This window comes from Gossypium raimondii, chromosome 11 (genome assembly GCF_025698545.1).
Source record: "Gossypium raimondii isolate GPD5lz chromosome 11, ASM2569854v1, whole genome shotgun sequence".
Taxonomy (NCBI): Eukaryota; Viridiplantae; Streptophyta; class Magnoliopsida; order Malvales; family Malvaceae; genus Gossypium; species Gossypium raimondii.
Window position 1 is genome coordinate 58,951,888 of NC_068575.1, and position 27,196 is coordinate 58,979,083.

Genomic DNA, 27,196 nt, shown 5'->3' on the forward strand with positions numbered 1-27,196 from the left:
AATTTTCAGCTTGATTTTGATATGCTAACAACCTAGCATGTACAACTGAGCTTATATTTTGTTACTATTTTTATTAGTAGTGTTTTTCTAAATAGGTTATTGAAATCTTAATCATCTACACTCACAATCCCAGAAAAATAAAATGATGTGATAATATATTTATAAAAATTATATAAAAATTTCATTATGGGTATTATTTTACTTTTTATATAAAAATACAAAATATAATAAAATATGATCAAAATAATATAATATATTTTATAAAATTAATATAATTTTTTATTATCGACTTAAATTAATATTCGGTTAACTCAACTCAAACTGAAGGGTTTAATATTCAATATAAATTATAAATTTTAGCATCACTAAAATAACAAAATTTTCTTTGGAGAAAAGGTAAACACCATAAAAGAAAATTCACCATTGTTTAAGAAGAAAGATTATCCGGGAAACTGCAAAGGTAAAAGCATCATCAGCCATTGAATTTCCCAAAGACCCGCCGTCCTTCAACATTGGAGTCATTTCGAATTACTGCTCTCTTTTTTTTTTTTGAATCAAATGGAATTGAGATTACCAATTATATATAATCAAATCGAATTGATCTCTCCAAGTAGGAAGAGCAGCAGAGACTCAAAGAGGGGTTAAAATCTCATTCCCCACTGTTACAGTGATTACCCAAACCCGAAAAGACAAAACCCACATTTGTGTTCATTCAATTATTTACTTTTCCTTCACGTTTCCCTTTCTCTTTCTCTTTCTCTTTCCCATTGTTTTGTTTTTGGGGGGGTTTTTGCTTCTTTTATTTTCGCTTTGTTCTTTCTGTAGTCTTCTACTGCCGCTTAAAGCGCTCTCTCTCTCTCTCTCTCTACCTGTGCTTTCTTTCTGCTTTCTCTCTCTTTTTAACCTTTGTTTCTGGCGGATAAACCGGGGTCTTTGCAGATCCAGGGGAAAAAAATCCCAACTTCTGGTAAAAACTCTTATTCTTTCCTCCTTTTTTTTTTTCCTTGTTAACTGTAAAGCGTAAACTCGGTGTGTGTATATATGTGTTCATTCTTTCTCTGTCAGTTTTTTTTTCATTCTTGTTAAAGATAATGTTTTTGTTTACATTTTGCAGTGCAACTCAGTTAGTAATGTTAATTAGGACAAAATGATGGGATGTTCTTGGTTTTTCCCGTCTGATCTGTATTTCTGAGCATAAGACCTCCTTCGGGGTAAAATTTCTGCCTCTTTTGTTGCTTTTGTTTTTGTTTTTCTTGCATAATTGGTTTCTTTTAGCTGTTTTTTTATCTGCGTATGTTTTGTTTTCAAAGGTTTTTTTTATCAGTAGTATTGGAATAGAGTGTTTTTTTTATTTGGGTTTCTAAAGTATTTTTTAATTATTAGTATCAGGTCTTCATTTCCAATCATCTTTTTTCTTTAAAGTTTGACTCTTTTAATTGGAAACTGGGATTTCAGTGTTCAAAAATGTGTTTTTTTTTCCCTTCATTGTTACTTTTGGCACTTCTAATTGCTAACTATTTAGGCCTCATTCTCACTGGTTTCTGCTTGTCATTTAGCTTCTATTCTCTTCTCTTCCATTTTGGTTATTTGTCTGTAGAAGCATTTTAATGGCTTACTGCTTGCAGTTTCGTACTTAGTTATGCTTTATCTGGAAAGGAAGCAGGGATTAGATGGGGGAGAATATTGATTTCAGACGCTGGGATGAATTGATACCGGATGCCTTAGGGATGATTTTCAAGAATCTTCCGCTCCAGGAAATACTTACTGTTGTTCCGAGGGTCTGCAAGTCGTGGCGGAAAGCGGTTGCTGGACCGTACTGCTGGCAGGACATTGACATTGAACAATGGAGCCAACAATGCCGGCCTGAAACCCTTGATCGAATGCTTCAAATGCTGATAACTAGAAGCTCAGGTTCACTCCGAAAGCTTTGTGTTACTGGTCTCGCTAATGACCAGAGCTTTTCACTCATTGCAGATAAGTAAGGACATTACATGTTGCTATCCATGCCTTTCAATTGCATTTTCTGTTTATTATATCCCCTTTGGCGTGAAAGTTAAAGTTATTACATCTGCAATTTGCAACTGGAAGGGCATAAAACCGCTATAGGTTTCGATACGAGGCTTATGCTAACGGGCTAAATGGAAAAAATGCTGACATTGGCTGTATGTCGCTGCTAAAGTCTTAGCTTAGGCAATTAATACTAAACTGAAAACTAATACCTAGCTGGATGAAGCTGCTCATAATTTTCATTTTCCTTCTATTTTACTTTAAATTCTGTATCTTGAGTATCTTACTGATAGAATATGATGGATTCTAAGATCAGAGTTCACGTTCCTTTTTATTTTGTGACTTCATTGTGGATATTGTAAATTCAATAACTGCTGCCCTCATTTTCACTCTTATTCTCCCCTGCTTCTAGTGCCAAATCCCTTCAGACTTTACGGCTGCCAAGAAGTGAAATAAGTGATTCGATAGTGGAACAGGTTGCTGGGAGGCTTTTTTCGGTGACTTTCTTGGATGTTAGTTACTGCAGGAACATCGGGGCTCCAGCCCTTGAAGCAATTGGTAAGAACTGTAAGTTACTAATGGGGTTGAGGAGAACAATGCACCCATTAGAGGTAATTGACAAGCTGTCTCAAGACGATGAGGCCTTTGCCATTGCTACAACAATGCCGAAGCTCAAGCAACTTGAGGTGGCATACCTACTTATTAGCACCGAAGCTGTGCTTAAGATACTCGAAAATTGCCCTGAGCTTGAATTATTGGATGTGCGAGGATGTTGGAACGTGAAGCTGGATGAAAATTATATCAAGAAATTCACACGACTGAAAGTGGTCGGACCTCTTGTTGTCGATTATTTTGGGATGAAAGGCTGCGATGACTGTTCAAATTATTCAGGTTCCTCCGGTTACTTGGCCTGGGACTTCATTGCCGGAAATGTCGGTTCTGATTACGATGACGAAATATCAGATGGGGATTGGGAAGATGACCAAAGCATGGAAGATGTCGAAATGAGGTTCTACGATGGATTTGATTTAGACAATGCTGCCTTTGATTGGCCCCTCTCTCCCTAAGGATTTTTCCCATCTTATTTTCATAACTGGCTTTGACAATCTCTGTCGATGCTTTTCCACCATTATTGAGTACCTCTTAGCTGCCACTTTGTTATGTATAAACAAAGCTTTTCCATGAGTGTTTGTAATAAAAAACCAGTAACATGTAGCCAAAAAAGAAGAAGCTTTCTTTTATATATATTTTTATGGTCCGGTAGTGCCCTTGCAATAATTATAGAGTTTGGGTGTGGGATTGTAAGATTCTTGAGATTGGTGTTTTTGGTTGGTGACTTTGATGGAATATCAAAGAAAAATGGATCAGATTCTGACAGAAAGGTCTCTTTTTTATTCACTTTAATCTTTTGACTTGTGTTGGATGCTTTAGGTTCATAATCAAGAAAAGTAGTTGAAAAGATCAATGTTTGAGGATTGGTTGTTAAGCTTTTTTTCTTTTTTTTTGCTCAAATGCTTCATTATTAAGCCAAACCAGTGTGTGTCCAGTGCCCTTCACCCAAAAGAAGAAAGTGCGTCCCTCTTTTACTTTTGCAGCATCTTTTATTTTTGGGGGTTCATCATTTTGAAGCATCTGATTCAAAGAGACCTGCAATATTCTAAGTCTCTGTGTTTATATTTGGAAATATGCTCAACATGGACTTTATAACTTTAATGCTATGTTTGGTAGGAATATTTATTTTTCACATATTGTAGTTATGAGTTAGCTACGCTTACATTATTTGTTTTATGTTCAATTACAACTGATAATTTTTTTTTTCAATTTTTAGCCAAAAAAGATCAAAATATTTTCAAGATTTTAATGTATTAGAAGGATCTTTTGTATTAACCCAGGTTCATAATCAAGCTACTCATTGATGTAATAATAAAAAAGAAGCTAAAATGAACTATTTTTTCAAGATGTTTTTTTTATGTCGATAATGTAGATGAGTGCCCAATCAATTAAATTCCATAGCATTGATGTGAGGTTTAGTTGGCGGCGACGTTGGTCAGTTCATCCTGTTTAGAACATGATAAAGAGTTGACAATATAGATGATCGGAGAATGGTGAGGAAGCTTGGCTTGGTACTTCTCTAATTGATGGGCTCTCCTGTGGATGTGAGGAGGGAGATGAAAAAAAGGAGAGGAGAGAGAGACGACCCAAAAAGGGTCCTTAGAGTGGATATAAAAAGGCCTTGGATGCATACATTTATCGTGTAGAAGTGCAAGCCTTTTAAGCATGAAAGATAACAAAGCCCAACCAATCCAGACACATACCATAGCCCACCAAAACAACAAATTGAACAGCTGTCAATATCTTAGACACACCATGAACTTTTTTTTATTATAAATAGAATGAACAACTGAACCACGTCCATAGAAAAAATCAATTGGACCGTCAAAACGATTAATAAAATAACATGGCAGGGGGATAAATCTCGACGGTAGGACTGTAGTAGTGAGGGCGGTTGAAAACAATATTATAATATATCCTAAATTCACGCCCTATCCCATTTAACTTTCTTTATTACCATCAATGCCTATCATTAGCTTTTATTTTACTCTTCCATCTACCTCTCTTTTAATTTTTTTTTTATAATTTCTATACATTTGTTTTTATTTTAAAAAATAATTAATTATTAACGTCACAATACATCAATGTTGAAATGCTACAGTAATAAGTTAAAGGAAAATTTGTTAACTTTTTCATCCAATTATGAATATTTTGATCAAACACAATAATTTGAGGATTAAAAAAGATAAAATAAATAAATTTAAGGACTAAAATAAAAAAAATTATAGTTCGAGGTTGAAAACACTCATTACGCCTAAACTAATTGCACCCCCCTTTTTTCTGTCTCTCTTCGCTATATTTCAGGGGACGAAACATAATCAAGTGGACACATACAAAGACACTGAAGAAAAAAAAAAACTTCAAAAAGTTGGAATTAGAAGAGAAAAATGGCTAGTGGGGGAGGGTATGGTGATCCAAACCAGAAGATTGACTACGTTTTCAAGGTAGTTTTAATCGGTGATTCTGCGGTGGGTAAGTCTCAGATTCTTGCTCGGTTTGCTAGAAATGAGTTCAGTTTAGATTCCAAGGCTACCATTGGAGTTGAGTTTCAGACTAGAACTCTTGTTATTGAACATAAGAGTGTCAAAGCTCAGATCTGGGATACTGCTGGTCAAGAACGGTACTTTTTCTTTTCCTACGCAAATATAATTGTTTTCTCTTGCTGTTTTTGGTGAAATATTTCTGGGTTTTTCATTTTATGTGCATGTTCCCCTTCTTTCCCCTTCTTAGACCTGTAGTTTGTAGATGGAATTATAAGCTTGCGTAAGAAGAAAACTGTTTGAAACTGAAAACCCAAGTCACTGTGGAATGGCAAGACATGGTTCAGTTAGGTAACATGATTGTGTTTAGCTGTTTTGATTATTGGGTGTTGAAAGGTTCGATCATAGGATTGGATGTTTGATGGATGAACTGTATATATAGTTCCTCTTGATCTTTATTGATTGCTTTTAACTTGATGAACTTGATAAAAATATACAAGCTGCTTAGATGAGTATGAGCCAGGTCCTTAGTTGAATCTTGTGACGGTGTCATTTTTTCTATTTTAGATCGTACTCTATTAGATTCTCGATCTCATAGCATTATCATTGAATCTCAGCCTCCATGTCGAAAATTTGTGCTTGTGGTAGTGTGTGTTTAAGTAAGCAATGCCATGTTGAAAACCTGGGCTGCGGTCTCTATGATCCCTATTAAATTTGAGCAGGCCATGTTCGTAAACCAGATATATATGCTCTATATGGAACTCGAACCATTTTACCTTAATAAAATAAATTGTCAATGTTGATCTACTGCCTGGGTTTGGTTAGGGTTTTATCATGTAACCAGATGGTAATGGTTAAACCGTTGAATCTGCTTCTTGACAATAAGGTTTATAACTGGTTTTCGTACAGTCTAACCTGCCGTTTAGGGTTCTTGCTATTTGGTTATAGCGGTTCTTTTGACATGTCATTTTGTGTCTGGATATACAAATCTAGTGATCTAGCTCGGCTAATTCTTTATAAGCGGTTGGCAATTTTATTTCTTCTCTTCTGTTGTATTGAATAGATACAGAGCTGTTACGAGCGCATACTATAGGGGTGCTGTTGGGGCAATGCTGGTTTATGATATATCGAAACGCCAGACCTTCGATCACATTCCACGTTGGCTTGAAGAGTTGCGTGGCCATGCTGACAAGAACATTGTTATCATTCTGATCGGGAACAAGAGTGACCTCGAAAACCAACGAGCAGTCTCAACGGAGGATGCAAAAGAATTTGCTCAAAAGGAAGGACTATTTTTCTTGGAGACCTCAGCTCTGGAAGCTACTAATGTGGAGGTTGCCTTCTTAACCGTGCTCAACGAGATCTTCAACATTGTGAACAAGAAGAACCTAGTTGCTGCTGAGAATCAAGGGAACGACAACCCTGCTACACTAGCGGGCAAGAAGATCGTTGTTCCGGGTCCAGCTCAAGATATTCCAGCGAAGAACAACATGTGCTGTAGGTCATAATTTAATCGGATTTGTCCAGTAATATCGATTCCTTTCTTCTTTCACATTCATGATAGCAATTTTTTTTGGTGTGGTATATCTATTTGTATATTTAACATTGCATTAGTTTAGTTTGCAAGAGAAGGCTAATTAATTGCATGTTTTGAGTTGGGAAAATAGAGAACCAAAATTTGAAGCAGAATTGTAAATTGCTTCAATGTTGTTTCTTAAAATTATATATTGGATCCATTTATCCTATTGAAGATCACTTTTGTCTTTGAAGTATTGTATCGAAGAGAGAAAAAAGAAATTGTTTTCAGATATACAATCCATATCTATCCTGGGGTTGTTCGACACCCGACCTGCTCGGACTGATTTGGGTTGGTTCCACTGTGATCAGAGGTAAAAATGGACTTCGTTAAATGGGCTGAAAGAAAAATAAACCGAAAGGCGTCAACCCATATTAAGGTTGATCCACGGCATTATGGACATTTTAACAAACACCTAACAAGCATCAAACCTCTTAGCAGCGACTCCGTCAAACTCTAGTGTATAATGGCCCATTTTTAAGTGCTGAATCGAGGTAGGTAAACGCCGAAACCTATTCAAAATCTTCTCACTCCACATCCATAGATACATTGATATAAGTTCTCAGCATCCTAGAAATATTTTTTTTTAAGGAGTTGAATGAAATTTTAATTTTTAATAATTTATATTTTTATAATTTTTAAAGATTAAATTAAATTTTTATAATTTTAGAAGGGTCAAAGTGTAACTTTAGTTTTACTAATTTAAAATTTTTAAAAAATTTAAAAGGTCTAAATAGTAATTTTCTATTTTAGAGGGACGAAACCCCTACCAGCCCCCAGATTCATCTCTGTCAGCATGGGTTCTTTAATTTGAATATAACCAGAGAAATCAATATGGTTTCTTTATATTATGGGTATTTATTCTATTAATGAATATATATTTGCAGATTGAGTCTTAACTCGATTGAAATTGATATTATTGTCGAAGATAGAGAATGTAAATTGAGTGCGATGAAACACATTTATCCTCATATGTAAGGGTTAGAGGAAGATTATAGGTAGTTCTAGACATTATATTAATAATTAACAGTGTATAAAATAATTATCTACTACACATGCGGACTCTTGCCTTTTATTATTTTTTATTTTTACCATTCATTTGTAGACAAATGCACTCTTGATTTGATGATAATAATAATAAAAATCTAACACTAAGATATTCTCTTTCATTTGTACCAATTTTATTTCTAGTTTGATTAGGAAAAATCAATCACTAAAATATGCCATGGGATATTCCTTTAATTTCCTTTAGAAATAATCTTTTACCCTTTTAATAAAATTTTAACAAAATTAAGTAGTAAAGTTTTAATTGTGATTCATTTTGAAGATAAGTGACATTATTAAGTGAAAATCCTCATCACACACTCTTAAAGCCCATCACACAAATTATATTAAAATTTAACATTTTTAGGATAGAAAACAGATGAATAGTTGTGGAATCCATAGGATATAATATTAAAATGGTAATTTATTATTAAAATATTGGAAATTTAAGTGGACAGCCATTCATATTCCTTTACTATCAATTCTATACTACTAATATATAAAATATGACATCTGTCCACTACACTGCTTTTTTTTATATATCTGCGGCATGTTCTGCACTCTGCGGTGCTTAACAAAAATATGCTAAATAAGTTTAAAATTTTAGTTTTTTTAAAAGTATTTTTAGTGTTTAATTATTTTAACCCATTTGATAACATAGTATTTTTTTTTCTTGGTGCTTAATTATAAATGTGTTAAAATCATTAATTAAAAATAAAAAATATTTTTAAAATACTAATTACAAATATTTAAATATTTAAAATATAGTTTAAATATTCTAATTAAATTTTATAAATAATTAATATTTATTGCTTAAAATATTTAAAATTTATATTTTATATATTAAAATATTAACAAGTTATAATATTTTTTATATTTTTATTAAAATATAATAATATTAACTAATTTAAATATTATTTAAATGCATATTTGTTACTTGATAATAACATGTCTAAAATAGACATTTTATTTCTCAAAAGACTTTTGACAAGAATGCTAAAATCCAAATTTTAAACCAAAATTTTCAAAAGTATTTCTCCAAAAGTATTTCTCCACAACACTTTTCAAAAGCATTGCCAAACTAGCAATTTCAATTTTAATCCCTTGAGATTATATAAGAATAGTTATATTTAAATTTTGATCTTCATATTTAGTTAAAATTTGAGATTTAATCTCTACACTTTAATTTTATAATGTCATTACTTAGTCTAAATATTTTTTCGATTCAAATACTAAGGTGATTTTTGAAGAATCGTTAACAACGTTAAAATTCTCTGTTAAATTTAAATCAATTATAATGTTATTTTTTGTTACATGGATACCGAATGAGTATTTTTTAATTTTTAAAATATCATACCAATAAATTTAACAAAAAAATGATGTTATGAAATGGACCTAAATTTTAAATTCAAAAGTAGATTGATTAAATTCATAAAATAAATAATTTTTTTGTAATTTATAATAAAAATAAATAAATAACCCTCATTTCTCTAAGCAATTTCTGCTCAGATTTCATATTGATTTGAATTTAACCTTGGAATAATCTATATTTCCTATTGTATAAATAATCATATAAAAATATTTTTTGAGTAGTTTCATTGTTTTAATTTGTTGGAAAAAAATTGTGATTGTGATTGTGATTGTGATTGTGATTGTGATTGATATAAAATGGGGGGAAAGAACATGGATCCTTTTTCCTCTGATTAAACTTTAAAAAAGGAGAAGAAAAGGATGCCCTCTTAACTTCTATAAGAAGTGGTCCATCTTTTTACTTTTACTTTGATTCAATGGTTGCACACTTTTACTGTATGTATCCCTTCTATTTTCTCCATTATTTTCCTTTCATGGATGAGTTTTCTCTTTATTTATTGAAATTGCAATTCAAAGACAACCCCTTGCATTTCCTTTTTCTTCTTTTCATGTATTACAAATTAAAGTCAGCTTTTACTATACTAAATATTGTCAAATGGAGCCTAAAAACAATGGCTATTTATGTTTTTAAATAATTTTAAAAGAAGAGAGAAATGAAATATTAAAGTTTTTTTTAAGTGTAAATTGATTTTTAATGTAATTTTGTATGAAACAAAGACGCTATCATTATGTATTTTTTATTAATTATTTAATGTCATTTCAGTATCTTTTTTCATGCCATTGACACATATCTTGATTTTTTTTTTTACCTTGGAACTTGAATCCTCGATCCTAAACCTTGGATCCATGAATCAAGTTTTAAGGTCGAGGGTTCAGAATTCAAGGTCCAAGATCCAAGGTTTAGGGCCTGAAGTTTAAAGAAATGATTGTATGAAACTGTGATTCTACATCATCCTTATCCATTTTCAATAGGAGAATGACAAATAAGATTTTTCCTCTTAATTTTTAACATTTTTAGTTGGATTTAAATTTGTTCAGCGGGAAAAAATTGAAAATCATAAGGAAAAATCTTATTTATCATTCTTCCATTGGAAAGGGATATGGATGACGTGGAATCACAGTTTTATATAATCCCTTCTCTTGGGGTCCAAGTTCTCTATAGTTTAGGGTCGAAGGTCGAGGATTCAAGTTTAAAAAATTACCAAAATTGTCAATGATATGAAAAAAAAAAACTAAAATAACATTAAATAATTAATAAGGGATATAAAAGGAGATGAACTCTTGATTTCATACCATCCTTTTCGTTCGTATGTTAGAGTAAAAAGTTAATATGAAAATTCAAAAGTAAACTAATCCACTTATAGTTTCCCACTCAACTACTACATTGACATATTATCATATCCGCCCAGCAGTGTTTAGAGCTTTACAGCATTTAACAAAAACAAATTGTATCACTTATCTTTGTCTCTATTCAACTATTTTACTCTTTTTCTTTTTTTCTAATGGCCATGACATTCATCATTCATCACACTTAATACAACCTTTTCTTTTTGGAATTTGGTCTACCAAAACACATTCTGCTCATTGAGATAAGCATTGAGAATTTTAGGGAGTAATTAAAATTTTAGAAGCAGACATAACATTTAGTTTAATCTAATCCCCTTCATGCTAATGAAACATCATCCCCTGGAGAACAGTTACCCATAAGCCATGAAAATACAATGCACTGCCTTCGTCTGATTCGGAACATAATTTTCAAACTCAAACTCGTAATGCACAAACAAAATCACCACTTGTTTCTAAATCATCGATGTCCGCATCACAATCAATGTCATCATCATCAAGATCCATGCTTCCACCAAGTAATTGACTACCAACTTTTGGACCATCACCACCCTTCCTTGCTTCATCTATTATAGACAATATTTCTTCAATACTCTGTGATTCTTCTTCATTTTCCATGTACCCATCTTCTCCTTCCATGAACTCTATTGGCAAGTTCTTTAGAAACCAGGGATGCTGCTTGATTTCTGGTATGCTTATTCTCTGCAATCAAAAGACAGATATGTATCTAATACGGGTATTTCAAAAATTCCTTTACATGTCCGGATGTGAGTCAAATACCTTTTCGGGATCCGCTACGAAAATCCTCGACAGCAGATGTTTACACTCCTTGGAAACTCGAACGTAATCAGGAATTGAATAGTGGACACTCAGAATCCGCTGTCATAATCCAATTATCATTTATTATTGTTGTTTTTTTTAATCCCAACATAATAAACTATCATATCTACTGTCTATATGGAGCCAAAAAGGGCTGATATCAACCAACCTGAATTGTTTTTCTGAAATTTTTTGGATCTTCAGGATCTTCAAAAGGATAAGCCCCAACCAACATGACATACAAAGTAACCCCACAAGACCAAACATCTGCAATCTAAATATTTCCAAAACGTCTCTAAGTTTTCATTCATATGAAGCTCTACTCAGCTCAACTCGGAATAGTATGTCTTATAGACCAAAAAGTACAGAAACAGGGAATAAGAATTACCTTCCCATCATATTGTTTCCTAGACAAGACCTCTGGTGCAATGTAGGCTGGGGTTCCTACAGTAGATTTGGGTTGGGAATGAAACACACTTGACTGAAACATGCAGTACAAAGTTAATAATTTAATTTTTATAGCTATGTTGTTTGGACTCTTTGGTCGATGTTTGACATCCATGCTGAACACATTTTCAGGCATAGATATGGGAATATGACAGTCCAAGTGTATGGAAAAAAGTAAAAAAACTAAATAAGCCCGCGTCAAATATTATAGCATATCAAACACATACACTCAAGTCCAAGTAACATAGCTTTTATAGCAAGTATCAAGATTGATGCTGAATAATCAATAAAGGTTCATTGCCTTAGAGTAGCCAAAGTCGCATATTTTGAGTCTCGGCGCAGTGCTCCCATCTAACAGCGTATTTTCCAGCTTAAGATCTCTATGACAAATTTGCTGTATAAAAAGGGGTGAAAAATCTCGATTTAGATAAGATATGATAGGCAAAAAATGGAAAACTATTTTCAGAATTAGTATATATACCATTGCATGGCAATAACACACTCCTGATATCAGTTGCTGAAAGAAAAACCTTGCCTGACGCAGGAAAGCAAATAACAGTTAATGAAAAATGGAAAAGAATGAAATTCAATATAAAAAACAGTAGTTAAATTCAATATATACCTCATCCTCACTAAATCTACCAGCATTGCATATCCTTTCAAAAAGTTCTCCTCCAGCTGCATATTCCATGACTATGGCAAGATGGGTTGGTGTTAACAGTACCTGCAAAAAAAAAAAAAGAACAGAACAAAAGATGAATCGTTTTTAAGCCTGTTAAGTTCACACCAACTCTGGTTTTCTCTGGATGTTCAGTCATTCGATATTTAGAGTTATAGCAAGTAATGCAAAACGTGAAAGCAGTATATATGTATAGATATATACCTCTTTGAATTTAATTATATTTGGATGCTTCAAAGACCTATGGTTCATAATCTCCCTCTGCACATGTTCATCTATCTGCATAGTCAAAGAAACCCTTGAAATCAATCCATTGAGTCTAAACAAGAAAAAAGGAGCCCAATTTAGCCTATGAATAAAAAAAAAAAAAACTAACAGATACAAGATCATGAACATTAACCGTAGAAATCAGTATAGTAAATATGAAATGGAAGGAAAAAGAAAAGAAAAGAAAATCCTAGTACGTACCTTGGGTCCTCTTTCAATATACTTGACAGCATAAAGGTCGCCACTCCATTTTTCCCTAACCAGCTTTGCAACACCAAAGTTCCCAGACCCAATATCTTTCAGTATCTCATAACGATCCATTTTTCCAAAACCAAATCCCAGGAAAATCTATATATGACGTATAATATATTACGAATATATGTTCTATGTTGGGTTTTTCTTAAATTTGTTGATTTTGCTTATGTTTGATTTGGTTTGAAGGTTGATGAAACTCGATCTTAAGGATATATATTGGAGAGGAGACGCTTAGAATCGGAGGATCTCCATGATTTGGAAGGCTTTTGAATTTCTGGTTTGAGTTTGTGGTATAGCTGACAGCAAAGGCGAAAAGGCCAATACGAAGTGGAGACTGTCAAAATGGTGTCAACTGCCAACGGCAGAGAGACAAAAGAAACGCAGGAAGTACACGTGGCGTATAGTTAGAGGTTGGAATTTGGAGCAGAAATAGAACAAGTTGCACACTAGACAACGACGTCGTTGCCTGCGCCTTTGTTTCCTTTTTTATTTTATTTTTGGTTTTTGTTTGGTTACCCTCCCCTGTAGGTTTCCTCCACTTACTCGCCTTGCTTCTTTTGCTAAACTACTTTCTTGTTATTTAAACACTATAAATTTTTTAACATTAATTTCTTATGATATTTGTTTTTTTAATACAATGTCTAAAATTACTTATAATCTCTCTTCAACCTTTAAATAATAGGATAATGCATTTCAATACACTCAAACCCACGTCTTTCTACACTGATAATAATATTTATACCAATTAAGTTAAAACTCAATCAACATTTAAACACTATAATTAATGTAAATGATTTTATTTTAATAATTAAGAGAGGAGAATAGAATTGCTTAAGATCGAACCCTAACTCTCGTACCTACAACATAATACTTTTACTATTGAATCAAAATGGTTCCCAATGCGAATGAATGAAAATTTGATATTCTTTGCAAAAATTAAAACTTTTGAGTATTTTAGTTCTAAGTCTTATTATGTTTAGGGTTTCACCGAGGGCAGATGAAGTTATTAAATCGGGAGAAAAAGTAATATCGTTATTGAGAAAAGTTTTGTTGAAATTTTTAACTTTACAAATTTCAAGTTATATTTTAAAATTAAAATAAATAAATAAAATATGTAGTAAAATCTCAACCCTTTTGTTGACTTCAAAATTTTCATCACTAATGTACTAAATAAATACCCTACTGATTTTTATAAGGACGAATCCACTTACACTGTAAAAATTAAAGTAGTTTTACACACTTCCATAATTATTTATATGATTAATATTTTAACGATCCAACCGTTATATTCTATGGTCTGCTTCATGTAAATCATGTATATCTAATTTGATGTAAGTTTAAAACTTCTAACTATTTGTTGTATGTAAAAAACAATTATTGAATATATATTAATATATAGAGTATTTTAGATCAATTTGATAAGATATCGGATCGGTTCGAAAATTTACATGCATGGCAAGTACAATTATATTGATAAATTTAATGATTGGATCATTAAAATATTAATCATATAATAGTTAGGAAAGTGTATAAAACTATAGTTTTTACAATGTGTAAGTGAATCCTTCCTCGATTTTTATTGTTAAAGTTAAATGTTTTTACTGTAGGATTGATATAATTATGTTTCATAAGTTTAATTTAACATTCAGTATCTAACATGATACTTTTTACTAATTATTTGGTACTTAAAGTTTTTTTTTCAATTTGGTATCTAAACTTAACATTTTTCTTAATTTGATATCTAAACTTATTTAGTTCAATTTGGTACTTGAACTTGACACTTTTTCCTAATTTAGAACCTAAAATTTTGTCTAATTATTATATCGATTAATCCAATATACTAGCAACTTTTTTTTTTTTGTGATGTAACAAAACAATCAATATAAGATCATCATAAATGACATGAAATATCTTTTTACATTTTAAATTTTGAATTAGTTTAATATGTTTATTTTATTTTTATTTTTAATCTCACCTAATATTTTTTAATTTTAAGTTTTAAAACTCTTATTTTCTTCTTTTTCACACTAATGATTTTTTTTGTGAAATTAAGGATTTTGTGAAGACCAAATCATGCATTAAGCATGTAGTCTCTCTCGAATTATTTCTACCACTAACAATAAAGGTAATCGAACCTTATGAAAAGTGAAAATTTTAGCATATTATTTAGGAGAATAGAGGAAATTCTAAATAAATGTAATCAATACTATCATTAAATCCCATATCATCTGCCATATGTCAAACATACATTAGCTATTTATGTCCTTTAACAAAAAAAAAAAAAAACACCATTAGTGTTATGGAGTAGAGGTGTTCATGGGGCGGGCGGCCCGGCCCGGCCCGACAGCCCGCCCGAAATATGGGAGGGTTTGGGTAAAAATATAGGCCCAAAATATGGGCTTGGGCAAAAAAACGAGGCCCGATTAAAAAACGGGCCGGCACTCGGGCACCACTTTTTGGCCGGGCCCCCGCCCGAATAATAAATATTTTATTTTTATTTTTAACTTTAAAATACTTTTAAAATACTTTTTTTTAATTTTTTTAATTTTAAATTTTTTTTAAAATACTTTTTTTAATTTTTTTAATTTTAAAATATTTTTAAAATACTTTTTTAATTTTATTTTAATTTTTAAAATAATTTTTGGTATTTATTTAAAAGGGCGGGCCGGGCAGGCCCCGGCTTATGAATTTTTTCCCGGGCCGGGCCTGGGCAAAATTCTAGGCCCATATTTCGGGCCAGGCCCGGGCCTAGGACCCGGGCCAAAATTTTTTGGGCCCGGCCCATGAACACCTCTATTATGGAGTAATTTGTATAATATTTGACAAGTTTAGTATCGAATTTGAAAAAAAAAACTTAGGTACTAGATTAGAAAAATGTATCAAGTTCAAGTATCAAAATTAGATAAAAAAAATTTAGGTACCAAATTAAAAAAAAGTGTCAAATTCAAGTACCAAATGTTATATTAAACCTATTTTATACCATGGAGGTACATGTATTAGGAGTTAGATTGTATTTTGGCCTCTCTATTCAAAAAATAGGTAAATTAGTCATTGGACATTAGATCAAAGAGTAAACTAGTCCTTTTGTTAAAATTTCCATCTAATTCTGTTGTTTGAAATTAGTCCATACACGTCAACATGAGGTACACATGACATGCCAAGCATCACTATCTGGTTATTCTGTTAATCACGTCAGTTTTTAACAGTCCAAAAAGGATGAAATTTTAAATAAAAAGACTGAATTACTTCTTAATCTAATGTATAAGGGTTAATTTGACTATTTTTTAAATAGAAAAAGTAAAATATAAGTTAACTCATCTTACAAAGGTACTTTCACTGTTTCAGGCTTGAGTTTCTTTTAATAAAAACTAGTTAATTATGTTAGGGGTTACTAGAGCGAGTACCAATATATTAATACTCGAGGCGAGTAGGGCTGTAATTTAGAAAACAGAAAAAGTACAAAAGAGAAAATTCTTTCAAATTACGAGGAGAAGAGGATAAGTCGACAGGAGGTAGAACAGAACAAAAGAATGACGTGGACGGTCGAGGAGGGTTGATTGATTCACTGTATTGGAATTGTGGTCCCTACCTTAATTCGCTTTTATATATTTAAATCTTATTATTTATATGAAAATTTTAATATCTAGGGTTTGAATTTGACAATTAATATCGTATGGGTCTAAATTTATTTAAAATTTTTTTATTTAAATTGGTCTTGAACTTGGACAAAATATTTAGACTTTAAGTGAGAATAGTTGCCATTTAAAAATCATTTAATTTATTAAATATTTTATTTTTATAATCTATTTTTTCTTAATTTTAAATATACTAAATATTTTATCTACATTTTAGGTTTAAATCTTATTATTTGTATTAAAATGTTCTTGGAGGTGTTATTAGATTGAGATGGATTCCAGTTATTTTAAAATTTTTATTTAAGATAGAGACATTGAATCTTAGATCATCTAGGCTTAGTGTGGATTTCTAATGTTATTATTCGTGATCTCTAGTTTTATCATGTGCGAATGTCGTGTATAAGTTTTGCCTGATTTTTTTATATTTATTACCTTTTATTTTTATATGAGTTTGATATTAAATTATATTATTTTATCGAAATCAAAATACCTATTACCGATGACAATAATTAATTCTCTTATTACGATTGTCTTTCAAAAAGTAAATGATCGCCTGTAAAATGTGCTACAAATTTTACATTATAATATTAGTGAACCTTATGTAAAACTATGTGCTATATGTGTTCTTCTTTTCGAACTATGTACTACATTTGTAATATTAGTGAACCTTTTAAAAAATTATTGAAGAACGAATTCGATTGCACTTTACTTTTTCATCTTTATGCTTGTTTCCATATTCAAAATAAAATATTAATTTTATAAAGATATATTTTTATTGGGATAACTTATGTTTATCATAGAACTAAATAAAAATTAATTTAATAAATTTTAGCATTCAAATTCAATTTAATTAAGATTGTTTGTATCATATGGGATTCATCAATGGATCTGTTAGATTAGGAACTGATTAAGGTATCGGTCAAAAATATTTTATTGATCTAGTTTACTCAGATTCGTTATAGACCAGTTGAATTCAAATTTTAATATTTTGTATTTTATAAATTTTAATAATTTATTTAATCGAATTGAATGAACCAATCAAATCATCAAATCGATGATCTAATCAATTTAATCATTGATCTAATTCTAAAATCTTAAGTTTAATCTATAAGATATCAAAGAAAGAAGCTAAAGTTATATATTATATATATTCAATTGTGAATGAAGGATTTTAATGGTAGGTATTTTATGGGATAAATCGAAAATGTGTAATGTGTTTCATTTTCGAATAAAATTTTATTATAAATTTATGTGCATGTTTTTATTTAAATTTTATTATAATCTGAGTATATTTTAATTAATATATTATGATATATCTTTTGTATTTAAAATTATAATTATAATTGCAATTTAAAAATACAAATTTCCCAACTTCATCGTCGGAAGTATATAAAAAGTAAAATCATTGAAAGGTAATTTTTTAATATTTAATTTAAAAGATTATCCAAGTGTTGGGTTTAGGAATCTCAAGTTTCATGAGTTCAGGCAGGCTGAGCCCAAACTCACGTTTATTAATAAATATTAGTATGGCACTGGTTAATGAGTTTCAGCTTCCCTTCACGCCATGAAAATTCTGTACTCCTCTCAATGGCGACATTGTTCACCTTTATACTCATGAAATCTAACTAATAATTAATTGTTAGCTTGGATAAACTAATGTAAACAATACAACAAATATTTTACATGAATTACACACAGAAAATGATACATCAAAGTTAATCAATCTAGAGTGTTGCATACGAAAGATACTGTTTTATTGATCTAAAGGTGGTTGTTCTTTCTTGTAAAAATTTCTCATTCCTATAAGATCACTAAACCTCGAAAACAATGCTCTTTTCTTTTTTGGGAATTTATCAGTTTCTTCGTCGAAATGGCTTGAATCAAAGTGATGGAACTCCTCACCGCACATTGATTCATCATCAGCGACATAGAGTGAAGGCTTTTTCGAATGATGGTTTTGCACTGCTTCACTTTTGGGGGTTTCAGCTACGTCGAAAATTGAGCCCTTAAGCGGGTCAAAGTAATCAGAGTCTGAATCCTCATCACTGTCTTTTAATTGGACTTTGGGCTCTTCTTCTGGGTACTTGTTTTTGTATGGGAACTTTATAATCAAACAAGAGCTGTTGGTTTTAATATGCCTTGATTTCTTAGTATGTTCTTTATCATAATCTTTATTTTCCTTATGCTGTGTTGAATCGGTTGATTTTAGTTTCATAGCTTCCTCTTGATCCTCCATTTTCCTAAGATCTTTGACACTATAAGGTGTTGTTGAACTTGAATCCGTTGGCTTTGGATTCATAAGCTCTCCCATATCCTCTAGTTCCAGAAGATCCTTCATTGTCATCCCCCTTGTTATTACCGGAGTTGTCGTTGCTGGTACTGGTGATGCTGGTGCTGGTGCTGGTGATGGCGGCGGTGATCGTAATGGTGTCGTTGTAGTTGTTGATTGTGATGATGATTGTGTTGGTGGTGTTGGTGTTGGTGTTGCTACCGACGATGACGATGATGGTGCTATCGTAGATGCTATTTGTGATGATGATTGTGCTGGCACTTCTGTTGTTGCTGATTGTGTTGGTGTTGCTACCGACGATGACGATGATGGTGCTATCGTAGATGCTATTTGTGATGATGATTGTGCTGGCACTACTGTTGTTGCTGATTGTGTTGGTTCTGGTGGTGCAACCGATGGTGATGATGTCGTCGTAGCTGCTAATTGTGATGATGGTTGTGCTGGTGCTGGTGTTGCTACTGCAGATGATGATTGTGATGATGTCGTTGTAGCCGCTGATTGTGTTGGAGATGGTGTTGCTGTTGTAGATGATGATTGTGATGATGTTGATGTTGTTGTTGCAGATGATGATGATGGTATGGTTGTAGGTGCTGATCGTGATGGTGATTGTGTTGGTACTGGTGCAGATGATGATGGTAGTGGTATCGTTGCGGCTGCTGGTTGTGTTGGTGCTGCTGCAGACGACGACGACGACGATAATAGTGTCGTTGTAGCCGCCGGTTGTGCTGGTATTGGTGATGGGGCGGGTTCTTGGCTTTTCTTTGTATTCTCACAAACCGATGCTTCCTTGAGCTTAAGCCTTTCGTTTTCTTGAGAAAGGAGTTTCAAAGCTGCTTCTTTTTGGGCAATGGTGTCTTTGAGTTGGGAAATTTCTTGTTTAGTTGCATTTGCTTCATTTAAAGCCAGTATCATTATGTCCTTTAGTTTATGATTTTCTTCTTTGGATTTTTTACTGTCTTCTAGAGCAGCATTCCTTTCATATTCAGCCTTCTTAATACACTCAATGAACCCCATCTCTTTTTCATTCCATGCAATCAAGGTTTCTTCAGCTTCTAATCTTAATCTCTCCGAAACAATCTTACACCGATCCGTTTCTTTCTTGGCTTCATTATATTGTTCCTCAACCTTCTTCAACTTCACCTTCAGTTCTTCAACTTGCCCTTTCGTTGTCTCAAGTTCACTCGTCGTTGACATGAGCTTTTCTTTAGCTTGGTTAGCCTCGGTTATAACTTCTTTCAACGCCACAGCGAAATCATCCATGGCTTTCTTGTTGTTTTCCTCTGCTTCAATAGTGGTTTTCAATTCACTTTGCAACTTCTTCACTTCCTCAGCTAGATTCTTTGCTTTCAACAAAGCAAACCTTTCGTTATCTTGGGCTCGCCCCAACTTTTCTCTAGTCGATTGCAGCTCAGATTCAAGGGCTTCCACCAATGAATTTTGTTCTTCATCACCTGTTGAACACTGCGAGGCAACATCGGACGAACTCTCTAATTTCTCTATATTTTGGATCAATGACTTGATTTCTTGCTTACATTCATCCAATGAAACCTTGGTTTTTTCCAACTCTTTGGTCTGAGCTAACAGCGAATCATGCAACTTCTTTTCCGACCCTTTCCTTCTCTCAACTTCTTCTTCCAGTTCTTGGATTCTTTTTTTCCCTTCCGACAACAATTGCATCGCTTCCGACTCGAACGATTTCACCTTATTCAACTCTTCTTTCAACTTGCAAAATGATGCTTCTTTCTCCGCCAATTTATCCTCTAACTCTTTAGTCTTTGCAACCTCCTTTTTCAAGGATTCAATGGACCTTTCCTTGTTCTTCAACTCTTCAATGGCATCCGTTAACGAGTCTTTTACTGCTGCAACTTCTGTATGAATGTCTGTAACTTTCCCTAATACCATTGCGTTCGATCTCTTGTTGGAGTCTTCATGTTGCCCCATTTCTTGGTTTGTCTCTGAAAAACTCATTTTCTATCACAAAATTTCAATTTAGCTTGTTAGATTAAAAGTCCAGACATTTTTCATTAACACGAGGCTGCATGAATCAATTTAATTAAATTTTGATAAGTGAGATTCAAACCAGAATTGCATAAATCAAATGAATTAAGTTTTATTTTATGAATATATTAAATCTTTGATCACAAAAATTGGTATTCAAACTTTTAATTTTTTTCTGAATTGAATTATAGCTTCGAAAAAGTGCAATCTTTCATCATCGAAATTGGGATTCAAATCCCAATCTTTTCATGATTCAATTCAACTAGTTTAAGCCTAGTTTTCAAAAAAAGAAAGAAAAAAAAAGAAAAAACCTTTAGCCTTTGACCACAACAACTAGGATTAAAACCTTAGATGCCACTTTTTAATGATAGTTACATGATTCAACTAATTTGATGAATCAAGTCTTAAACTTTCTAAAACCTCATGTTAAAGGTGAATACATGATTCAATTTCTAGAAATGTTGAATCTTTCATCATAAACATTAAAAATATAAAAGGGAAAACATGTTGAAAGAAACATAAATGTTAGGGAAGGAAATGCTTACCTTAATTGAATTGGAAATGTTTTCTTGAAGGTTTATTTGGAGATACTTGGGATTGATCTTTAATGATGTCAAGAGACTTCCCTACTCATTGCATTTGAAGAAGGCAAGTCTGTTTTTGGTCGACAAAACAATCAAATGAGTTCTAAAAATAATGATTGGTATAATATTCATTATATTTGCTAATAACAGGTGGGAATAAACAAATAAAGTGATAAAAAAGAAAATAGAAACTACAAGAAACACTAAAAATAAAGCTACGTCAACAATGGTATCATGAGAAAGAAAATTAAAAATCCGAATTAAGTAAAAAAAGAGAGAAAAATCTAAAGGAGAGACAAATAAGGGGACAAAGGGCTGGTTTTGTTGGAATAACCGAAGTTGCCGGATTTTCCACTAAAAATCGAAGCTAAAATTCTAGAGAAAAAAAAGGATAAAATTAAATTATTTGCATTTGTAAATTATTTGGAATTTTGTAAATTAAATTATTTTAACAGTTAAACTAAAGATATTTTTAGATGAATAGTGTGTTTATTTTTAATAAAATTAAAAATAAAGATAACGATAAAATTAATTATTATAATTATAAATTAAAAGATTCTACCGCAATACAATCATTATCCGGACCTAAAACCTCTCAAAATTTAGAGTTGGTAATTAGTTGAATGTTTTTGCCGCTGATTTTTTTTGCAACTTGTAGCCGCCTAACATTGTCTCCAAAGTCCAAATGAAAACAGTTCATATGACACTCTTTACTATCTATGACCCTTTATTTACATTGGACTTTCCAATTTTTTTTAATAAATTTATTTAAAAATACATCTTAATAAATTATAATTTCTTAAATTTTTCGTGTTAATTATAATTTTTAAAAGATAGAATGTTAAATTTAATCTTCATGCTTATATTTTATTGTCAATTTAGCCTTTATTCGTTTTTTTTTCTAAATTTGACCATAAACTTTTATAAAAAACTAAATCTATTTTAAAATAAAAATATTGACTAAAAATTAATTTTTAATGATATTGGGGTGGTAAATTGCATAACAATCTACATATACTTTATATTAATATGATATTATTTGTCTTATATGCCACGTCACATCAACTAATAATTTAAAATTATAAAAAAGTTTATAAAAATCCAAAAGTATAGCATGAACAACATGTGGGTTGACATGTCGACATGTTTTAAAATTTAACGTTTTAATTAGTATTTTCAATAAAACACAATATTTCAACTTTTTCTAAAAATTTAATAGTTAAATTCAATTTTAACTAAAAATAAGGACCAAATTAAAAAAATTGTAAATATTAGTAGCTACATTTAACATTATACCTTTCAAAAAAATGGAATAACGATTTAAAACCATCTCATTGGGAATAAAAAGAAAAAAGAAAGATTACGTGACAGTACAATCTGGATTTAAATCGGATCATAGTGATGCGGATAAAAATGAAATGGAGATCACGGGTTCGACGCCATAATATTTATCCTTCATTTATTGAAATGTGATTCTTGAGGTCCCCCTACACTTATGGGAATTTTATTATTCTTTCACTTCAAAATTTTAAAAACAATACAATTATTTTAATTTTTGTTGTTATTTTTACAGTTAATAATTTATTTCATCTTCTAATTTTACAAAAAAAAAAATTTAGCTATCGATTTAATTTTTAGTTTTTTTTTTAGTTTTAAACTTACGTTTTTTGTTAAATCGTTTCAAAATAGATTAAAAGATAATGTTTTTTTTCACTTTGCTGAAGTGGTGGCAGACACGTGGATTGTCGCGTGAATGACACATCAGTATTTAAATGATTTTTACAAATTTTAAAAATTCAAAAAAGTTATTTTTTAAAAGTTAAAAATCATTAAAATTATTTAAAAAGTATAAAAATATATTTTTAATAATTTTAAATTTAAAAGTATCAATTAAATCTTGACATGTTATCCACGTGTGTCTCATATCAACAAAATTTTCAACCATTTTAGGTGACTTGACAAAAATATATAAGTATAAAAGCTAAAAATGACAAAAATTAAATAGAGGGCTAAAATGATTTCTTTTTAAAGTTTGGGGCCAAAAAAATGATTATACCTTATTTAAAAAAATATAATTTATGAATATATAATTTTTAATTTGATAATTCATGTATATTTAATTTTAATAGTTGGAATTATTATAAGACGAAGTGGACAAAACTGGAAAAATGAAAAGGTAGCAATCCGCACGACTTGAAAACTTTGGAAAACGAAGGAAAGGTGGGACAATGTTTTTAAGATTGTTTGGATGTTTTTCAACGAAATTGGCTGAAAATTTAATTTATTCTAATATAATATTTATAATTATTTATAATTTCTCCTCAACCCATAATACACTTCAACGCACTCAACATCACATTTTTCTACATTAACAATAATGTTCATACCAATCAATTTAATACTTAATATTATAAATTACAGCTGTTTTAACTTATATATATTAATTTAATTCTTTAGGATAGTGATGTATATATTCAAAGTAAACATTCATGCTGTGCATGAACTATAGAATTGCATCACCTTTAAGAAAAAGATTGGAAGACTGAACCTAATTCAACATGACTTACCAAGTATTTTCTGAGTTTGAACTTGAATATATATATTATTTATATTTTTACTATGACTTTTCTTTTATTAGTTTGAAGTGATATTATTCACTAAATTTAGAGTTTGTGTCCCTAAATTCACAGATTAAGGCAAAGCTTGTGCAATCAATTTTTTTTTAATATTGAAACAAGTATTACAAATTTTATAACTGTTTAAGAAGAAGAGTTTTGACGCCTCGTCTCAACAGACTTAAAACCTACATCAAATCTTTCATTTTGATCTCACAACTGTGTAACAAAAAAGGAGAAGGAAAAAAAACACAAATTATCGTCGAAATTGAACCCTAGGAAATCAATTCACTCTTCCAATCATTAATCTCATACTCATTGAATGCGAGAGAACATTCTTCTTCCCTTTGAAACTCAGCAACCTAGACCAAAACCCTTTCTTCTTATTCTTCCCATTCTTGACTTCTTCATCATCCAAGTTCCTTGCTACACAAGCAATCGATCTACTCTTCTTCAAACCTTTGGTACTACCAAACTTTAACATAAAAGACGAAGACGACGACACCGGCTTCATGATTGACGTCACGCCAGAACCGTTCCGCTTACGATGTCGAGCGTCAGGGGAGGCCGAGGTCGAAGATGAAGGCGAAGAGTAGTCAGGCGCAGGAGAAAAGGAGAGTGAAGAAGAGCAAGAAAGGAAAAGCGTTGAATTAGTTTCTGTGTATGAAGCTGAACAAAGACGAGATAACCTTTCTCTTAAACATGAAGCGCAAACCCCTTGCTTTTGTTGATGATTTGGGTGATCCTTGCATCCATTGCCCATTTCAGAGAAACCCATCTCAGAAAATAAAAAAACTCCAATAACATCAACTTAAAATAAAAAAACTCCAATAACATCAACTTTCAAACGGTTCAACCTTTTTGCTTTGCTCTCTCTCTCTCTATATATATATGTATATATAGATTCAAACTTGCTCTGTATATTTAGCTTCCAGGAAAGCGTAGAGAGTCGTATGTGGAAAATATGTATTACATGTTAGTGTGATATTGTACATCAAAGTAATGTTTATAGCCGTTGGATCATTTAAAACATTATGGAAATGTTCAGAACCGAAAGTGACTTTAGCATTTTTCTCACCCTCACGTGCAGTGGACCCACCCTATCTCGGCTGATTACGTAGAAAGCCGGGGACTTTTTTTTTTAATGCGTTTCACTTAAGAAATTAATTCCATAAGTTATTTTTTTTTTAAAAAAACGAGGTCAATTTTACAGAATTGTATTCTTGTGAATGTAATTATGACAGAAGAATATTCACCCACCTAAGTAATTTGTTACCCTTTAATTATGCTCTAGATATTTAAAATTTTATCCATCTAATTTTCATCTATAAATCTAGTTTTTTATTTTAAAAATATCACATAATTCAATTTAATATAATATTTTTACAATGTTATCAATAGGACTTCAATTACAGCAAATAAATTAAATTATTATAATTAAAAGTAGAGAACTGCTAATGATGCCTTGACTCAATGACAAATGTGGTGACATTAGAGATTTTAAAGTTATATATTTGAGTTCTACATTTCGTAAACTCGTGGATTATCTATCAGATTTATTCTAATTAGTTAACTTTATAAATTTGAATCGAGTTTCAGTTACTTGTATTTACATGCCTAGCATTTTTCCCAACAAAAGTCAATTTATTGATAAAAAGGAAGCATATTAAGGGTGGGTTTGGATAGGCGATTGGGTGCGGTACAGTGCGTTTAGCCTACTTTTTGTCTCACGCTACAGTATTGCTACAGTATTTAATCTCACCGCCACCGCTGTTTTTACACTAACCGCAGATAAACGCACCGCCCATCCAAACTCACCCTAAATTTTCCATTTTCAAAGCTGAGAATACAAGCACAAAACTAGAGATCAAGTCAAACATAAAAAAAAAAAAAAAAAAACAATTCATAAAAACTTAGACCAGCAAAAAAAAAAAAAACATGATACAAAAAGATAGGAAGACACGAAAAACATCACTAGCCCTTGTTAGAACTCGACCATTGGGTATATGAAGCATTCACCAAATAAAAAGCCTCCATAGCACATAACATGACACCAAAAGCCCCAACTCTTAAATGCCACCGCAATAACAAATGATTTATGTTAAAGTTGAGTTTAAATCTAAATTAAAAGTATTTTTAGATACAATAATAGAATTAAAAGATGGGTAACATGATTTGAATTTCGTAATAAATAAATTTTAACTGCTTAAAAATAATTTAAATTAAAAGTTTGTAGCTTATTAAAAGTTAAAATATTAAGAGTTAATAGACTACACACTAAAGAAATTATAATAATTAAAAAGAATTATAATTAAACATATAACAAAGATAAGAGTTTAGCTAATCTAATTAAAATTTAAACTTCATATGCAATTTAAACATTACGGCTTTATTATCATCACTGTTAGTTTTTTAATAAAAAATACTGTTAGTTTTTTAAACCTGGACCCGAAGATTAAAAAAATATTGTTAGTTTTATAAATTAACAAAATAGAAATCAGGAAATAAAAATATACTGGTAATAAAAAGTTTGTTAGAAGAAAATTTTCTAAACCTAAAAATAGATATATAAATATTTTATATGTGATGAAGAAGGTCACATAGTAACAAATTGTCCTAACAAAGGAAAAATGCTAGGAAAACGATTAAAAGTATTGAAGAACAATATTTAGAAATATGTTATGAAAAGGAAATAAATCTGAAGAAATATTATATGAATTAATATCATAAACGGATTCGATATTGATGAAGAATATATATTTATGTTTAATATAGGAAGTAGTTCTAATAATCAATTAGAAGAAATTCTTATCTTGAACAACAAGATATAAAATTAGGAAATTTGATTGGAGAAGAAAAAACTTTTCGATGAAATGATAGAAAAAATATATAAAAATCATATTTCTAAAGAAGAAATATAAAAATATCTAAGTTCAAAATATGGACTCGAGACATGTAGAAAAGCTAAGTGGAAATACTATAGCTAAGGATACGAGAGGAGGATTAATGAAATCTCATTATTTACTAAAGATAAAATTAAGAGGATTAAAAGAAATACCTCAAGTTAGATTTATCCATTTAGGGATAATAATGATAGCTATTAGAGCTCTATTTAGGAAATGTCATGATATTTACGTAATAGTTGTTCCTTTAGATAAAGATTTAAAAATCCA

General features: G+C 31.1%; 5 protein-coding genes across 10 annotated transcripts; 2 read left to right on the plus strand and 3 right to left on the minus strand.

Annotated features, from left to right (window-relative positions):
• The first annotated feature begins 683 nt into the window (after positions 1 to 683).
• Positions 684 to 3,285, plus strand: LOC105802269 (F-box protein FBW2). 4 transcript variants are annotated; one of them, XM_052623865.1, is made up of 4 exons: positions 684 to 967; positions 1,115 to 1,211; positions 1,638 to 1,978; positions 2,420 to 3,285. In XM_052623865.1, exons 3-4 carry the CDS (start codon positions 1,671 to 1,673, stop codon positions 3,072 to 3,074), a joined length of 963 nt encoding a protein of 320 aa, XP_052479825.1. In that variant the 5' UTR covers positions 684 to 967; positions 1,115 to 1,211; positions 1,638 to 1,670; the 3' UTR covers positions 3,075 to 3,285. The 4 variants fall into 4 exon arrangements, with proteins under 4 accessions (XP_052479825.1, XP_012489265.1, XP_012489264.1 ...); XM_012633811.2 differs by having other exon boundaries at positions 1,657 to 1,978; XM_012633810.2 differs by having other exon boundaries at positions 685 to 967; positions 1,664 to 1,978.
• Positions 3,286 to 4,937: 1,652 nt separating this feature from the next.
• Positions 4,938 to 6,868, plus strand: LOC105802270 (ras-related protein Rab11A). Its single transcript, XM_012633814.2, has 2 exons — positions 4,938 to 5,239; positions 6,163 to 6,868. The coding sequence occupies exons 1-2, from the start codon at positions 5,007 to 5,009 to the stop codon at positions 6,605 to 6,607; spliced, it is 678 nt and encodes a 225-aa protein (XP_012489268.1). The 5' UTR covers positions 4,938 to 5,006; the 3' UTR covers positions 6,608 to 6,868.
• Positions 6,869 to 10,427: 3,559 nt separating this feature from the next.
• LOC105802267 (serine/threonine-protein kinase SAPK2) lies at positions 10,428 to 13,252 on the minus strand. 3 transcript variants are annotated; one of them, XM_012633805.2, is made up of 9 exons: positions 12,848 to 13,251; positions 12,584 to 12,658; positions 12,323 to 12,424; positions 12,182 to 12,235; positions 12,002 to 12,094; positions 11,642 to 11,734; positions 11,423 to 11,527; positions 11,215 to 11,313; positions 10,428 to 11,136 (listed from the first exon to the last, which is right to left on the minus strand). In XM_012633805.2, the coding sequence occupies exons 1-9, from the start codon at positions 12,965 to 12,967 to the stop codon at positions 10,852 to 10,854; spliced, it is 1,026 nt and encodes a 341-aa protein (XP_012489259.1). In that variant the 5' UTR covers positions 12,968 to 13,251; the 3' UTR covers positions 10,428 to 10,851. The 3 variants fall into 3 exon arrangements, with proteins under 3 accessions (XP_012489259.1, XP_012489261.1, XP_052479087.1); XM_012633807.2 differs by having other exon boundaries at positions 12,584 to 12,698; XM_052623127.1 differs by having other exon boundaries at positions 12,002 to 12,235; positions 12,848 to 13,252.
• Positions 13,253 to 19,650: 6,398 nt separating this feature from the next.
• LOC105802266 (uncharacterized) lies at positions 19,651 to 20,794 on the minus strand. Its single transcript, XM_052623711.1, has 2 exons — positions 19,814 to 20,794; positions 19,651 to 19,716 (listed from the first exon to the last, which is right to left on the minus strand). Exons 1-2 carry the CDS (start codon positions 20,792 to 20,794, stop codon positions 19,651 to 19,653), a joined length of 1,047 nt encoding a protein of 348 aa, XP_052479671.1.
• A 3,512-nt stretch (positions 20,795 to 24,306) lies between these two features.
• LOC105802265 (hypothetical protein) lies at positions 24,307 to 24,801 on the minus strand. Its single transcript, XM_012633801.2, has one exon. The coding sequence runs from the start codon at positions 24,799 to 24,801 to the stop codon at positions 24,307 to 24,309; it is 495 nt and encodes a 164-aa protein (XP_012489255.1).
• Between the last annotated feature and the right edge of the window lie 2,395 nt (positions 24,802 to 27,196).